We start from the raw sequence: 16470 nt of genomic DNA on the forward strand, positions 1-16470 counted from the left end.
TTCGCATCAGTAACTAGCTGGGAATATGTAGCACGGCACAAGTAATCATACCTCGGAGGGAACAATGGCCCAAGTTTCCACGACGCTTCCATCTTTCTTAATTACCAGAATTGCAGGCTGGGCTAGGCCATGTGGATATCCTTGCCACTCAGTAATTGCGACATTGATGATACCGTCGGCTGCCAAGCGCTTAGCCAGGGTGTTCTCTGGATCGTTGATTGCCTCGCCGGTATATCCACTAGAAGATCGGACTTCAGCAAGATGCTCCTCGTCTTGCGCAGACACAATCACTGGGCAGCCCCCAGCCGCTGTGATAGTCGGGCTAAGGTCTTGTAAAACGCGCAGGTATGCCATGCAGAACGGGCACCAGTGGCCACGATAATCTTTCAACATAGTTAATAATTTCAGTCCTGGCACACGTAAGCGCTCAATTGCAAAGGACACTTACAGATTACGAACAGAAAGTCATGTTTCTGCCTGAGATTCTCGAATTTGGAAGTAGCGTTAACTGACATGTTGATGTTTTAGTATGAATTACGGAAGTCTAACGGTGATATCTCTTGCAACTGAATGTTTGAGTTTCTTGTGGTCTGTAGCGACAAAGGAGATTCACTTCGAACTGAGCAAATCATATACATAAGTTTAACCGCCTTGTGGATGGGGAGTTAAGCATTTTATCTCTATGTCAGTGATGCGAATGGCATGAAGGGGAGTTACTAATCGAGGCAATACCACAAAAGGAAGTATCTATGACTTCCCAAAGAAGTAAAACCTGCATGGAGTATTGTCCACCCAACTTAGTCATTTATTTGTCTGCTTTTACAAATCACCACTCTACAACATGATGTACACGAACTTTACAGAAGTTCATATATTCTCAAGGTTCATGTTCTCATGGCCTTAGAGCATTGTCGATTCCTATTGCACGCAAATCATGTCAAACTAATGGTAATGATGTCTATTCAGCACCAAGCTTCCATGTGATTTTAATAAACGGTCTTCATTTACGACACTCGGCGAACGTTCCTCGTGATACATGTCATATTTGTCTACTTTAAAGTCAATATTCCTCGATGAACTCTCTCAAGTGGTAGATACTAGGTATACTAGGTATACTAGATATATCTCAATTGTCAGATTGGCTCTTAACCTTTCATATTGTTTACTAAGGCTCAGCACTGGGTATAGAAATATTATCGGCTTGTCGAAGGGAGCGGAAGCTACTTGTGGACTAATTGAACAAAGGATTGGAAGATTAGAAACATACTTAGCCCCAGTCGATGTTAGAGTCTAATATAGACTAGAGCCTTGCTTAGTTTATCCCATGTAAGAAACGAGGAGCTGACACGTTTATGCAAATACTCAGACAGGGTTGATAGGAGTACACACTCTTAACCCGTAAGATCAATAATTGTATTATCACCTGGCTGCTTGAGGTATCACATATTTATGAGGAACATGAGAACCTTTAAGGGACCAATTTGAAACTAGTAACAATAGTCCGGGCCAGTCCCCTACAAAAAAGACACTTGCGGTTTTTATAATGCTACAAGAAATACAGTACTCTCCAACCGAAAGACCGGATATGGTAATCAGCTTCACACTCTAGAGATCATTTTAGATTGCCGGCCAGTACTATTGTATACAAGTTGAATTACGGATTTACATCATGGTTAAATGATGACTATTATTGCTTAAAGCTACCTACGTCCTAGCCTCTTTGTAAACATAGACCGCTTTAACTTGGCGTATTACCTTTGGAAACTACCCTATATATCATTGGGAAAAGGACGTGACACGCTCCCATCTAATTTCACGCCAGTACTGCACTGTGGGGGCTTCATACATTATGAGGACTCGGTAATCATTGTCTTTCCCCGCAACTAATGGTTATGACCCCAGAAACTAACACCTTCCCCGCACCGGTTATTACACTTTCACTAAGTAAACTATTACCACATGTTGTATTACAAAGAACTCCCTAAGCATCCTTAATATGGCTATTTGCATATAATAGTGTCCCCCGGGGACGCCGTCGCTACGTAATAAAACAAAATTACAAAACAATTCTGAATGCTCATCTTACTTTTACCTTCTTATCGCTTAGCTCTCTTATTGCTGTTGTATATTTTCGGATCTTGAATATACAGCGGCCTTGGGCAACCTTAATTAATTAACCCCACCAGGTTTCTAGATTCTCAAAACCCAACACGACATCTCTTATCTAAAACTCTGCATTTTCCCTGCAACATGCAGCCTTCTTCGAAACCACGCCGCCATGCAAGAGTCCCAGAAAACCGTAAGCGAGGCCAATACATCTCCGCGGCGTGTGCAGCTTGCCGCAAAGCCAAAGTTCGTTGTGACGGAAGAACTCCCTGTTGCCACTGCGAGAAGCGTTCCACTCAATGCCATTATCCTCCCTCCAGGGTCCGAATGTGCAGTGAGGGCAAGAGAGGAGAGAGAAATCATTATGGCCGCAATAGATCGTATGGTAGCTTATAAGCCTAAAAACATCGAGGGTCAACTAATATGTGATAGGCCAAACAAAAACCTCCTTGCGTTGTCTCTGCAGCGACAAACAACAACACCGCTAGAAACACAATCATCTCTGATGGATTCACAAATTCCGAATCGGACGGACTGGAATTCTCGTGGAAACTACCTTCCGTGTCTCCGGGGTCTCTCTGTGGAAGACGAAAGGATTTCTGATGAAGGCAAACTTGGATCCGCGTTTTTATCGTTACCCTTGCCGAGCTTTTGCGGGCCAAGCAGCTCTAACTTCGGCTTCAGCATGGCGGAATTTATTCTGCAACATCTAATGGAAGACACAGTCTACACCGATAACGATGGCAGATCTGCATTGGCCAAAATCCAAGTCTCTAGTGATGACAGGTCTTCTCTCAACTCCGAGCAGGCAGTCCCGTCTCCAACAAACTTCGATCTTTGTCAAACCATGGAGCTTGAGGAAGCCCTTCGTCTGCTTGGCGTGTATCATGAAGTCTTTGGCGTCTTGCATCCGTTTCTAGACATGGCAACGCTGCGTCGGCAAGCCAACGTGCTTTGGGGAGCATTACAACCCGTTCCATCCAGTCAACCAACTCTATATCCACCAAGTCAGGATAATCACGTAGTGAAACTGGCTATTGCAATCGCGTTACTCTGTGAGAGCGGAGGCTATCACCCCACTGCCACTGCGATATACCAAAGTATGCAAGTTATAGTCGTCCAGAGTGTTTTAGGGTTCTCGTTCGATCTGGGACGACTGGTGTTGTTAGTTCTCATTGTATGGATCAACTATTCCTTCATGTCTTCAAGGACACTGCTAAATGTCACAGGGGGTTTACCATTGGTACCAGGGCGATTATCGACTAAGCTCCAGATTTTTGGCCGTCGCAGTCCGACTGATATTCGAAACTGGGATGCAGAAAAAGCAAATATTGCTGCGACACTTTCCTCTGAAATCCGAAAGAGAAATGGCCACTTTACTGGTTTATACATCCATTGTATTAGACCACCAGATGAGCTTTGCTGCGGGCCTACCTACCACGTTCAGAGACAGGAATATCGAAATACCTGACGTTGTGCGTACAAGATAACTTTTCATATCATGACTGCTTTCGACGAAACTTTGCTAACATCTAGGAAAACAGCCTGGAAGTCCATATCTCAGAGCAATGACATCGTATGTCGACTTTGGATCACGCCACTGGAACTCGGTGGTTGACAACCACGGGGAGATTAAGGCAGCTTTTGATGATGAAGCTTTTGATCGATTAGACGATGAAGTCAATCGATGGCCGAAGACGTTTTGTTTTGACTTACAGCCTCGAAATCTCGAGGCCCGCTTGCTCCAATTTGTCTCTGGTGAAGTTCCGGATAAAGCTCGAGGTCCATTGATTGCAAGCACCATACTCTATCTCCGAGCCAACCAGATTCGCATTCTCGTTATGCGACCCATTCTATTCTCGCTGCGTAGTATTCTCGATCATAGCCATCGTGTGGCTGGCTTGATAGAGATTGCGCAGGATACTATTCACAAACTGGTCCAGCTCGATCGGTGCAGTGACTTATACAGGAAGCACCAGGTAATATTGAATCACTTTCTCTCCTCGGCGACATCAGTTTTCTTTCTTGCCTTGGCGCAGCGTGGTAGGCTAGAAAAGCAGGGGATAGATCACACCGCGTCGACATCGCTCTCGCCAACTTCTCTGAGAGAAACATTATTTAGGGCTTTTGATCTTATCCGGTCCTACAGCTCCATGTCTCCTGCCTCACAGCGTCTTTGGGACAGCTTCTCGGTTCCCAGAAGCCTCTTGATTACGTACGGGTTACTAAAGCGGCCTGGCAGCCATGATGACGAGAACAACTTATGTGACGACGTACATTCTTCAAATTTCTCGCATATTCTAGTGGATCCAGAACCTGCTGAAGAAGTTTGCGTTGCAGATGAGGAAAGTGTTTTGCAGTCGGGACTTCCTACCGCAAACTCTACTACGGATCATGACATCAACGCACCACAAGAGGAGTTTTGCATTTCCGACTATCTGATAGACTCAAGATACGATGGCTCACTAAATATTGAAGGAGGGTTGTTTTACTCAGAGGACAATCAAGAGGATCTCTTGAATAATTTGTTTCAGTAGGCAAATAATGAGCAAAATCATAACATTCTTCAACTATATTCTACACTGCTACTTTGATGAAAACTCAAGTTTCTAGTGAAGGCATGGCAAATGTTCAACGATCGCTCTTGAGATTATTGATCTTTCTAAGCAATTCGATCTGAGTCCAAGTTGGTGAGCCATCGGGATTGTATAGACACAACTCATCCTTCAAACAGTTTGTGACTGTGTTCTGTAGCATCAGCAAGAGTATCAAAACCCAGTAATGCTTGCTGATACTCTGCATCCCCCCAATTCCATTTACAAGTGGACTCCCAACGCGATTGAGGCAATTCTGAGAGCAGTTTGTCTCTCTCCAGCTGCTCAGAGCCATCAGGGAGGTGATAGAAGACCCGTGCCTGAACTGCACCTAGAACGTTCACCGTAGTCCTCTGCTTCCGCAATCTCTCATATAACTTTAGAGTTGTGGTGATGGCATCTTTACCGCTTTCCTCAGACCAAAGCGCAGGGTTGCTTTGGAGCCGGCCAAGAAGAAAACCAATCACTGCGCCGTCCTCAACGGCCATTGCTGCGCCCTGTGCTTGATACGGCAGGGTAGGATGTGATGCATCTCCCAACAGGGCAACCGAATCCTATATAAAAGTGTCAGCATTATCCGAATCTATAACGGCAAACTGGTTACTTTTTACCTTCACCCAGGTTTCAAGTTCGCTATGATGGCATAGCTTCCACTTCAGAGCGCTGCTTAAGCATGAAATAAGGGTTCGCAAGCTGTAATCTTGCTGTTAGCTTGTACATTTGGACATGGTTTCTCTCAGGTAAAACAATACGTTGGGTCCCATCCTTCAAAATCGTCTCTCATTTCATCTAAGTTGCCATGAAAGGTGCGTACATTGCGGGGCAGGTTATCCGGCCGGCTTGGAGTAGTCAGTTATAGAAGGAGGCTGCAAGGATACCCTGTTTGCTTACATCAAGACGAGGTTAAACTCGGTTCCGTGTCGAACCGGGTAAAAAACAACATGTTTTTCTGGTCCAAGCCAAACTTGAAGGTTGGAAGCATCGAGTAGTTCATTTACTTTTTCGTCGTTTAACTGCCTTAGCTGACTGCGAGTAAATGTTCCCCGATATGCTAGATCTCCCGTTTCGACAGGTGGTGAGGGACGACCGAGGACGTGTTCTCGCATAACAGACCAAAGCCCTGTTATAATTAGTTATATGATTCGTTCTGGAATTAAGATGAGGTTTGAACTTTCGTACCGTCTGCTCCAATGATTGCGTCACCGTATACTCGTTGTCCGTCTTTCAAGATCAGGCATGTTTTTTCCTTGTTTCTTTTTTCTTCTTCCCCCTCGTACCCTGAGCTCACACCAACAACTTCAGCGCCGGTTTGTATCTCTGCACCTAGTTCTTGAGCTTGTTGTAGGAGCAGTTTCTGATAGTCGGCCCTGTGTATCACCCTGCTCGCACTCAAAGGATATGATGAATATGCAAACTTTGAACCCATAGAAAACATTTTATGAAACACAATTGGATACGGCATTACTCACATCCATTCTGCCCCGTAAATTTGCTTCGCTCGTGCCCCCAGTGGCTTATTGACAATCACCTCACCGGTCGAGTATCGCCTCAAAGTGTGATTTTGCATGACAATTGCCCCCACGTCTTTCAACTTTTCCAGCAGACCATATTGTTCCATGATTCTGGTTGCATTTGGAGGCATCTGAATCCCAGCCCCGATCGGCTGAAACTCCGGAGAACGTTCTAGGATAGTGACTTTGAGCGGTGGATCACATTTTCGACACGCAATAGCACATGATAGCCCACCGAGGCCGGCACCTGCGATAACAACGTGCATAATTCGTTGTGGGAGCTGCAAATATCAGCATTGAAGAGTCTCTAAGTTCCAATATACATACTGGAGCTGTGGTAGTGCTCTTCATTGAGATAGAAATGGTATACGCTTTACTTCGAGCAAAATGTTTGGGACCTCAACCAGCACCTTTCCAAACCTTTTAAAAGTTTTTCTAGCCAGCAAATCTCACCCAATAAATTCCGACCCTCTCAAATTATTTATTAATAAATCCGGCGTATACATACTCAGTAAAGGCCGTCTTTGCATCGATACCTCAGCAGCTGCATCAATATCAGTATAGTGGTATGCATTTAGCCATTCCGCGTAAGTAAGTGGGGCTCGAGGTGACAAATTCCGTGAAGACATTCCGTGAGTCCAAGTAAATTCCGAGGGCAGAATTCCGTGAGTGGAGTCTGTGTGCTGTAGCGTTGTAAGACCGGCAGTTCAAAGGTGCTTTCCAGCGTCCAAAATGAAGATCCCTGTGCTGTTGAATAAAGGTTCTCCATCAAGTTCGCACCCAATCATCAAGTGATCAGCACACTCAGAGCCATACTCTCGACAGTGAAGCAAAGTGCCGATTAAAAAACGCCAATTTGCCGAGGAGCGCAAACGCTTGCACGTATTTGGCTGCTATTACAAGCTCATATTACAAGTGAAGACAGAAGGATCAGAAGTTGTGCAAACTCCAACCCTAATTAATGTAAACATGCGGCGCCTGCTGCAGAATTCGTGAATGAAAAGTTGACAAATTTAAAGACTTTTTGATCATAGAGTGACGTTTGAAGTTGGACGAATTGTAGAACCAGATAGGTAAGTATACTAGATACGTAGAGCGATATCGTGTAGGAATAATAGACGAGAGGCGAAGCGCAAGAACCCTCTCGCTTCTAGCAACTGTGAATATCCGCACGAGCTCAGGGTACGCAATTATTTCCCCAGCGGAGGACTCGGAACCCACTAATTCACTTCAACACTTCCAATCTCATGTTTTAATGTCACGGAATACCTAATGCCGGAAAACATGAATCGGAAGAATTCAGGTCACTTCCTCCTTTGGCGACTTTGCTTTCATCACTCAATTAACCATGTTGCCTTCACAGTGCATGCACCACTAACACGCACATATATATCTACATGTGTTTGTGTCTGGTTCGCGTCTTGATGTTCGTTTCAGTCATTCTCGTTGTGATACCTAATCAGAGGTCATTCCATTTCCATTATTTTCCCCTATCATGACTCTAGAGTTGGCTGATGGTATACTTGGGTGGTGTGCGGTGGCATTGTGCCTGATTTGGCTTGTTCCAACGTACATCATATATCAAAGATACTTTCATCCGTTGGCAAAGTTTCCCGGAGAATTTTCCGCCAGCATTACGGACTTTAAAAAGGCTTCTTACTTTTGGTCATTGAGCATAGACAAAAAGATCCTCAGCTTGCATGAGAAATACGGCCCCGTGGTGCGCATTGCGCCGAATGAGCTCAGCTTTTGGGACCCAGAAGCCCTATCAACCATTTTTAAATCTGGCGGACGAGCTATGGTGAAAAGTTCATTTTTTGATGGCTTTACAACTTTCGACCCTAATTTATTTGGGAACCGTAATGAAGAAGTATGTCTAAGCCGCGTATGCTTCTTTATCTAGCTGAACTCCTAACTCTTGAGACTAGGTTCACGCGCTGCGCAGGCGACAGATGGCACATAGCTTCTCAACAGCTTCCCTCATAAGTATGGAGGAGATTTTCGACCGACATGTTATGCAAATGAGGGATAAACTAGACCGCTACGCGGAGTCTGGAGAAAAGGTTAACCTCAAAAAGATCATAGCCTTCTACGCCTACGATGTACTAGGCGAGCTTGCTTTTGATACTCAATTCGAATCACAGGCCAAGGACGACGAGTCAAATCTCCCCCCAATTAACGACCATATTTTTCTAGGCTGTCTGTACGGCTCGCTACCCTCCTTGCTTCCCTACTCTATGAAACTGTCCGGCTTTCTTCCGATACCCTGGCTGCAGACTCTTAATCGGAGCCGGCAAAGTATTCGCGACACAGTGGCGAGGTGCGTGTCGACTATGTTTGGAGAAACGTTAGAAAACAATGAGAAAAAGGCAAACACTCTCTTATCACAGCTCATGAAAGCCAAAGATCCTGAGACAGGAAAAGAGCTTACGGTAACTGAGATTTCTTCTGAAGCATTTGGCTTTCTTGTTGCAGGTTCCCATACTACTTCGGGTACCTTAACGCTCTTGTTTTATCATCTGCTTCACGATTCCGAGATATACTCTCAGGTTGTAGAGGAGATGAGGCGAAAACTCCCTTTGCTCGAACAAGGTGCATATCCTTACACAGGATTGGAGGCCAAACTACCCTACATGACAGCCTGCGTGCGAGAGAATTTTCGGCACACGCCTGTATTTACTATGCCGCTTACGCGACAAGTTATGTCTCAGAGTGGGACAGTAATTGCCGGCACAGAAGTTCCAGCGGGTGTAAGTATCCAGAAGCCATTATCATCAGAATTCGTACTAAGACGAAGGGAATAGACCAACGTTTCAATCACCAACCACGCTCTACATCATAACCCCAGCATTTGGGGGCCAGACTGCGATGAATACAAGCCATCTCGATGGCTTAGAGAGGGATATGCAAAAGAGAATCTCAAATACTTAATGCCTTTCGGTGCTGGCCATCGGATGTGCATAGGTCGCAATATTGCAATGGCGAATATCTTGAAAGTGGTTAGTGTTGTATTGAGGAACTATGAGTTGGAAGCGGTGGATAAAGATGAAACCCTGAAAATTGTGACAGTTGGGATAGGAGAGAAGGAAGGTCCCTTGTGGTGTCGTATCAAGAAAATGAGTTGCTGAGATTAAAAAATGTCATATGTTGCTCCGTTGGGTTAGCTGTAATACAAATTGTTACAATGTGAATATTAAACATTGTGAAATCAAGAGAAGATTTCTATTTATAAAATCCTAGACTAAGCTCCCAAAATCTTCACTGCATTCTCTCTATATATCGCTTTTTGGGAATGAGGGTCCTTGAACACTTGAGGTAAATCTTGGTTCATATCTTCGAGTATACCGAGAACCCCAGATTCAGGAGTGTACGGGTAATCGCTGCCGTAAAGGATACGACTTGCGTCAACATATGGCAACAAACCGTGGATTTGGTCCGGAAATACGAAGCCCGCGAGGTCGAAGAAAAATTGGGTCTGGAACGCCTTTTTGACAGACTCGGTGCTTATCTGTACGGGAAGTCCCAAGATTGATGTGGCAAATTCCGTGAAGCGAGCCACTAGCGGGGTGATGGCACCGCCGGCATGGGAGAGAATGATTGTGACATTAGGCGATCTGTCAATAGTTCCCGAGACAAACATGTCTACGACCGTTCGTGCGGTATCAAAGAGGAACTCGAACATTGGGTTTGGGTACTGAGTTAAGGGAGAGACTTGTTGGCTCATGTCGCCGTGCTGCAGGCAAGGACTGGTTGGGTGAATGAAGATGGTGGCATTCCTCTTATTCAACGCCTCAAAGATCGGTTTTAGGACAGTGTTCCCCAGGTACACTCCATGTGCATTGGTTAAAATGGCCACCCCGTCTGCGTTTAGTACGTTGAGCGCATAGTCTATTTCAACAAGGCTACCTTCGACGTCGGGAAGAGGTAGCGACGCCCAGAAGCCGAACTTGTCCAGATGTCGGCGCTTGAGATCGGCTGCGAATTCGTTGCACTTCCTTGTGAGCTTTCGTGCTAGAGCGTCGTTTCCAGGAACAAGGTGAGTACCCGGAGAAGTAATGCTAAGGATGGACTTTGTAATGTTTGCCTTGCGCATCATCTCCAAGTGGGCCTCCTCAGTCCAAGCCTTTTCCCATCCGTCAGTAGCTGATATGATGCCAAGCAGGATCTGTTGAGCTCACCGGAATCCCAGGCATGCCATCAGGCTTACTGTATCCATATTTTACAGATTCGTCCCTATAAAATGGGGGCACGAAGTGAGAGTGTGTGTCGATGCGTTCAAAGGGGTTCTTGGCCCCATGTGAGTCAACCATTGCCACAACTGAAGTGAATTGCCAAAAAAGGAAACTGATGGCGACAAATAAGATCATAACGAAGACTGCTGCTGCGAATCGTAACTAAGTTGCTCGTCGATGCATCTTTTAAAACAGCTTTACTTGGCTGCTCTGATAGCATGATGCTGATTTTAACCAACCCAAAGCAGAGGGTTGGTTGCGGGGAGCTGCTATCCTTCTTGCTTTCGGCGGAGATGCTGTGGGATGTGAGGAAGGATTGCGGGGACTCTACAGCAGGGGCACTTTGGTGACGAAGAATCTCGTATGTAATTGGATTGCTAAAGGAGGAAGTAGAGTACGAAGGGGAGCTGTTTGCTGTTTGTGATCAGCTTCCTGCTGTGCATCGGCCTGTTGCTGCTGTGCTTCGGCTTCCTCCTGTGTCCGAGGCGCCGCTCCCGCATTGTGACCGCTTCCCCGCAAACCCCACAAACAACGCGGTGTGCGGAATCCGCTGTGGGAAGCGGGGATTGTGGTTCTTGAGTTGAGTAACTGGATCATCCTGGGTATGGTAGAACGGTATATAGTGTAAATGGTGTGTATCTAAACAAAAAGGGCCGAGTAGATTCCTGCGTTACAAACTGTACATATTAATATGCGAAAATTTAGACTTTTTGCTGCGGCTGTCCTTGGGGGCCTAGTGCAACATGCCCGAAGCGACCTTATTGAGTCGAGCGTCAGTGTGAATGGAGGAGTATTTCAGGGAATTCCTAGAACCGCAGCTGGTGTCTTGGAGTTCCTCGGAATTCCCTTTGCGGCACCACCAGTCGGGAGCCTGCGCTGGAAACCTCCCCAGCCCCCTCTCAACTTGAACGGAACTCGCCAAGATGCCACAGCATTCGGACACAGTTGTTACAGCGCTGTGCTAGCCCCCGATCTCGCCGATCCTGCGGACCAGAGTGAAGATTGTCTCACAGTGAATATATGGACAACGGCAACAGACACAACAGAAAAAAAGCCAGTGATGGTTTGGATATACGGTGGAGGCTTCCAATTTGGAGCTTCCAATAGGCCATTGTATAATGGAGCTAAGCTTGCACTAGATGGTGTAATCCTGGTGAGCTTCAACTATCGTCTGGGAGTTCTCGGGTTCCTGGCACTATCGGAGCTTGACGATGAAGGTAGCGGCTCTACCAACTTTGGCCTTCAGGACCAGCTAGCCGCCCTTCGTTGGGTCCGAGATAACATTTCACTATTTGGAAGAGACCCTGAAAATGTTACAATATTTAAAAAATCTGCAAGATCACATTCGGTCAGTTTGCTATTGGCATCACCTCTCTCAACTGGGTTATTTCATAAGGGTATTCTGGAGAGTGGCGCGTACTGGGAAAGCGATCACGGATCCCTTACGACTTTCTCCGAAGCTCGCCAGAGAGGTCTAGCCCTGCAGCAAAAACTCAATGCATCGTCCGTTGCAGAATTGCGATCTCTTCCTGCAGAAGAAGTGAACAATGCGGCCTTATGGGACCTAAGCACTGACCCCGGGGCCACCGTCTTCGCACCTAGCATCGATAATTACGTTGTTCCTACAGCACCAAGTGTCGTGTTTGACCACGGAGATGAACAGAAGGTGCCTATCCTGGCTGGCTTCAATGCTCGCGAAGAGGATTTTTTTCTTGCACATTCCTTGCCTCACCAGACACCTGAGGACTACGTATCGTCTGCAGGAACTTTTTTTGGCAACAGAACAAATGATGCACTACAACTATATCCTGGATCAACATATGTCCAAGCCAATGACTCCGCAAACGCTCTCGCTGGCGATCTGGTTATCCGTCAGCAAACTTGGGAAGCTCTTGATAGGCATGTGCGAGTAGGGGGCCAGAAAGGATATGGCTACTACTTTACATACAGTTCTCCCTACTCTCCATTGGCTATGCATACCGCAGAAATAAACTATGTCTTTGGTAACATGGGGCCAAACGAAAGTTTTACCTATACTCCTCCTCTTTCTCCAGCTGCCTCTGGAGACATGGAGATGTCGGAGACGATACGATCTTATTGGACCAACTTCGCCAAAGCTGGGGATCCGAATGACCCAAATGGAAATCTTCCATATTGGCCTAGCTATACCGGCTACGGCAATTGTTTCCTCGAGCTAGGTAATCTAGCTCACGCTATCAATACTCCTGACATAGATCGTTTCCGGTTTATCCGTAGTTTGCGGACAAATAGCATCTTGCCTTTAAGCTGGCGTAATCGGGTTTATGATAATTAAGCATCACAACCTGACTGTTATGGTAAGCACAATAAGCGTGTGAGGTAGACGTGGCAAGATTGACTATGGACTGAACAACACCAGTGACATCTGACTTATTTGTCATGTTAGACAGCCCAAGGAGATGAAGACCTGTACATATTAGCTAGAAAGTCACATAAAACCTTAGTTAACTCATTAAATTCCCAGTGCATACTTGACTTGCTTAAATAGCTCGTTGTTGGTGAAGCAGTTGTATTTAAACTGGATTGTTTGTCCATTCAATTCCATTAACTGCTATTCGAAAGCCGAGGCAGTTCATGAATGCCTATATAATTTTAATGTTTGCCCACACAAATCGATGTACTGATGACAGCACAGTCAGTGTCTCTAAACTAGAGAACTATTAGTGGAGGCTTCATGGGTGAAGATATATCACGCCCAAGAGTATCTTACCAAGACCACCCTGATGCGTGAATCATGAGATTATCTTAATAGCCTAGGCCTATGTGCCTGTGGTAAAATATTGAGCTTGAAACTCCGATCATAGCGCACAAAGCCGCCCCTCAAGTATCCCACGAAAAGTCACATTTGCAACAACGGTTTAGTAGTTTAAGAATATCCAGATCAGAGCAAGGTTCTATTACATTAATTGTACTGATGAGAGAATATCCCTCCTGAACAGTGGGGAGGCGGTGAGTTGTCGTGCGGCCAAGGCGCTTCATCTTAGAGATTGCCGACTGTAGAATCTGCAAGGTCGTCGATCAGGGCTTCCAAGATCGAGGAAAATCTGCGGGATAGTTCCCAGTGCCCTTGGCGGCGAAGAAGGTCAGTAATGTTGTACAATGTGCTCGGATCGAATTGGCGGAGGCTAGCTGTAGGGGGCTCTGTCGAAGTTTGTGCCGACAGGCGTCCAAGGTCGCTTGATCGAAGCTCGGGAATATCTACATCGCCATGGGGAGCGTCGTTTGGTCGAAACTTGGCATAGCAGTATACGACTAGACCTGCATAAAACAGCGCCTTTGGCACATGGATAGCAGGCTCCGCGATGATGGGTAGTGTCTGTAAACGCTTGTAGATGAGCATGGCGTGAATGACACAACGCTGTCCTTCTACCCTTGCCGTCCAATCACGGATGCGCGCGAGGTCGCCATCCCTCATCGACGACCCTTCTCGCCCTATCACGCGTTCTAACAAGTCGAAGCAGACGTACAGTGACATGAATGTCTCATGCCAGAGCACAACGAGGAAGTGGGGGTCACGACTCGGATAACGGATGCTTGGAAAGTACGCATCGTACCAAGTTGTTAGACGGTAATGAAAGTCTCCAATCATTGCCTCAGTTAGAGTTGCACATCGGGCTTCCTGGATGGCCGCGCTGTGACCGGAAAGTAGCACATACGCGTTCATGAATGAGTAGGAATTTGGTGTTGCAGCTACACCCACAGACGGAGTGAGATGCTGCGACTCGCTTGTTGATGGGGAAGAGTGTAGCGACTTGATCATTGTTTGCCACTGAGAAGTTGTGGATGCTGTGAATAGCTCATCTGCGCAGCAGCGCGGTAGCCGTCCTGGCTCGTGTCGTAACAATGGTTCGTGGTGAAAGATAGACGCGAATTCAGAGTCGTGAATGTGCAATGCCGCCAGCACACGAACGGTTTCCTCTGTTTGAGACCATGATGCCCACGCAGTTTCTAAATCATCAGGATCGAAATGGTTGGCTTCTAGTAGAGAATCCTTAATTTTGAACATTCCAGCCTGCCGGGCCCATGCAATGACGGTGCCATGGAAACTTTCAGTCAACAAGAGATCGTTGGGGTTGCCGGAGAGCATTCCAAATGTCTGACCGAGAACAACGGCTTGTGCTACAGCCAGTGCTTCGCGCCCGCCTCGGTAGATATAGACTTCCCACTGGTAGAGTTAGAGTGAGGGAGAAAGAAAAATGATGGAGACGCACCGATGCCAGAATTGCCTTGTTCAATTTCATAAAGATTCCTCTACCACGAGCAGCAGCGCCGGCTGATCCCACGAATAACGCACCCAGAGAGCAAATAGATAGAAGGAGAAGTGCGCTCTCTGAAGAAGGTCGAAACGAAGGGGCGTGAACGATGGGGAATATGGGCTGGAATTTGGCAAAGTACAGCTTGATGCATATATTCTATAACAACGTCAGCTTGATTAATCATGGCCAAGTCTAGATATGCTACTCGGATAGCGTCGGTGCATACTAGAAAGTCAGCAGATGGCAGAACATCATCATGAGGACTTGGCCGAAGCCGGCTTGAAAGACCAGCACGATATGCTTCATCTACTCGATCCGGGTTTTCCGGTCTCTTGAGCGCGTACGGATGCGCCGATTCGATGAGTGGCCGTGTGTGCCATCGGTTTCGGACTTGGGTTCGGACGTTGTTATCGACAATCGACTCTTCTATGTTGTGTTCTCCATCGGAGCGCTCATTTAGCTGGCTTTGGGTGAGATTGGCAGAAAAATCGCCGTATACCCATGGCGAAGCGGCTGCCGAGATGGAGGAAGTCAGAACATTAATATCGAAACTTCTCCCCACTAGCCAAGACGGGTCATAAGTATTGCCACCAAAATCGAACAACTCTAAATCTGTCCAACTTCCCCAAGCATTAGAGATCTGATTAACACTAAGGGAACTGGTGTCCGCGCGTGTAGAAGAGTTCAGGGGAGAAGAAAGATAAGCTGTGGGCTCAATATCAGTTCCAGACGCGGCCCAATGATTATGCGGGTGAATATTATTATCCGTCGCCAAGCCGATTGAATCAGTAAAGCATGCTGATTCATCTGGGGCATCATTCGCGGATAGCACGTTGTCGTGAATATCGGACCGCCCAATGAGTGACGGATGACTGTCTGTGGCATCTTCACCTGCGTCTCTTATCAGAGCACAACTACTTGAGAGGAATAGCGGCGCCAATCTCTTTTGCACAAACCTGTAGGCGAGGGCATCAGCGGCCGTGTCATCAAAGTGCTGCCACTTCCCACGCGGTCATGTGTTCGCGCGTGTCGGATCAGAGAGTCACTATAAACGTCGGCTGTGAGAGGCCATCCAAATGGCAGCGGTGAATGAAGAGCATACCGGCGCCCATAGCTTTTAGAGCAAACGTCACAGGCAAACGGCCTTTCCTTCGTATGAGATCGGATATGTCGGACCATGTGCTCTCTTTTCTTGAAAGCCTGGTCACAATGCGTGCATTTCCATCCCCTGCACTGCCGACTCCGTAGCTTGCGCTGGAGTTCGGCCTCATGGTGCCTTGCGGTCTGGTCTTCAACACCAGCCGTTCCGCTGTCTGCCGGCATCGTGGGAATCTGGGGTTTGTGGGGAATCGCCCGTTGTGTGGAAGGCTAGGACGGAGAGAGTGCGTGTGGGAAAGGCATCCCCGCATTCCATGAGATTGTATGGGGATTTATAGATCAAGAACCAAAACTTCGGGCTTGCACTAATGAAAGCCCTAGCCAGAAGTCCGGAACTCCAGGAACTGCGGAGCCGGGTATATTCTCTAGACTATGCGGAGTAGTGAGGGCTCCATATGTCACGTCTCTTTTCATAACTTTTGCAGTGTAGTGTGCATATATTGTCCACGTGGGTATCTATAGCCTGCAGGCATTCGTCCATCTACTGTACTTCCTTCTACTGTATGCGTTCAACGGAGTTCACACACACAGTATCGGTTTACACGCTGTTTATGTGCTTCGCTGCTCCGGACCA

The 16470-nt window shown here is 46.7% G+C and overlaps 7 protein-coding genes across 7 annotated transcripts; 3 read left to right on the plus strand and 4 right to left on the minus strand.

Annotated features, from left to right (window-relative positions):
• Nucleotides 1–45: 45 nt before the first annotated feature.
• Nucleotides 46–515, minus strand: T069G_04460 (ahpC/TSA family domain-containing protein; the record flags this gene model as incomplete). The annotated part of the gene is made up of 2 exons (XM_056171670.1): nucleotides 46–383; nucleotides 449–515. 2 exons carry the CDS (start codon nucleotides 513–515, stop codon nucleotides 46–48), a joined length of 405 nt encoding a protein of 134 aa, XP_056028528.1.
• A 1763-nt stretch (nucleotides 516–2278) lies between these two features.
• T069G_04461 (uncharacterized protein) lies at nucleotides 2279–4643 on the plus strand (the record flags this gene model as incomplete). Its single annotated transcript, XM_056171671.1, has 4 exons — nucleotides 2279–2486; nucleotides 2832–3283; nucleotides 3336–3585; nucleotides 3643–4643. The coding sequence occupies 4 exons, from the start codon at nucleotides 2279–2281 to the stop codon at nucleotides 4641–4643; spliced, it is 1911 nt and encodes a 636-aa protein (XP_056028529.1).
• Nucleotides 4644–4825: 182 nt separating this feature from the next.
• On the minus strand, nucleotides 4826–6318 carry T069G_04462 (FAD binding domain-containing protein; the record flags this gene model as incomplete). Its single annotated transcript, XM_056171672.1, has 6 exons — nucleotides 4826–5254; nucleotides 5312–5393; nucleotides 5453–5539; nucleotides 5592–5820; nucleotides 5880–6079; nucleotides 6170–6318. The coding sequence occupies 6 exons, from the start codon at nucleotides 6316–6318 to the stop codon at nucleotides 4826–4828; spliced, it is 1176 nt and encodes a 391-aa protein (XP_056028530.1).
• Nucleotides 6319–7706: 1388 nt separating this feature from the next.
• T069G_04463 (cytochrome p450 domain-containing protein) lies at nucleotides 7707–9339 on the plus strand (the record flags this gene model as incomplete). The annotated part of the gene is made up of 7 exons (XM_056171673.1): nucleotides 7707–8081; nucleotides 8140–8320; nucleotides 8408–8523; nucleotides 8602–8643; nucleotides 8687–8704; nucleotides 8761–8961; nucleotides 9016–9339. The coding sequence occupies 7 exons, from the start codon at nucleotides 7707–7709 to the stop codon at nucleotides 9337–9339; spliced, it is 1257 nt and encodes a 418-aa protein (XP_056028531.1).
• A 113-nt stretch (nucleotides 9340–9452) lies between these two features.
• T069G_04464 (amidohydrolase domain-containing protein) lies at nucleotides 9453–10521 on the minus strand (the record flags this gene model as incomplete). The annotated part of the gene is made up of 2 exons (XM_056171674.1): nucleotides 9453–10334; nucleotides 10390–10521. 2 exons carry the CDS (start codon nucleotides 10519–10521, stop codon nucleotides 9453–9455), a joined length of 1014 nt encoding a protein of 337 aa, XP_056028532.1.
• A 613-nt stretch (nucleotides 10522–11134) lies between these two features.
• T069G_04465 (carboxylesterase family domain-containing protein) lies at nucleotides 11135–12757 on the plus strand (the record flags this gene model as incomplete). The annotated part of the gene is made up of 1 exon (XM_056171675.1): nucleotides 11135–12757. The coding sequence occupies one exon, from the start codon at nucleotides 11135–11137 to the stop codon at nucleotides 12755–12757; it is 1623 nt and encodes a 540-aa protein (XP_056028533.1).
• Nucleotides 12758–13462: 705 nt separating this feature from the next.
• Nucleotides 13463–16061, minus strand: T069G_04466 (fungal specific transcription factor domain-containing protein; the record flags this gene model as incomplete). Its single annotated transcript, XM_056171676.1, has 5 exons — nucleotides 13463–14647; nucleotides 14694–14894; nucleotides 14965–15635; nucleotides 15695–15783; nucleotides 15841–16061. 5 exons carry the CDS (start codon nucleotides 16059–16061, stop codon nucleotides 13463–13465), a joined length of 2367 nt encoding a protein of 788 aa, XP_056028534.1.
• Nucleotides 16062–16470: the final 409 nt, after the last annotated feature.

This window comes from Trichoderma breve, chromosome 3, assembly GCF_028502605.1.
Source record: "Trichoderma breve strain T069 chromosome 3, whole genome shotgun sequence".
Classification (NCBI taxonomy): Eukaryota; Fungi; Ascomycota; class Sordariomycetes; order Hypocreales; family Hypocreaceae; genus Trichoderma; species Trichoderma breve.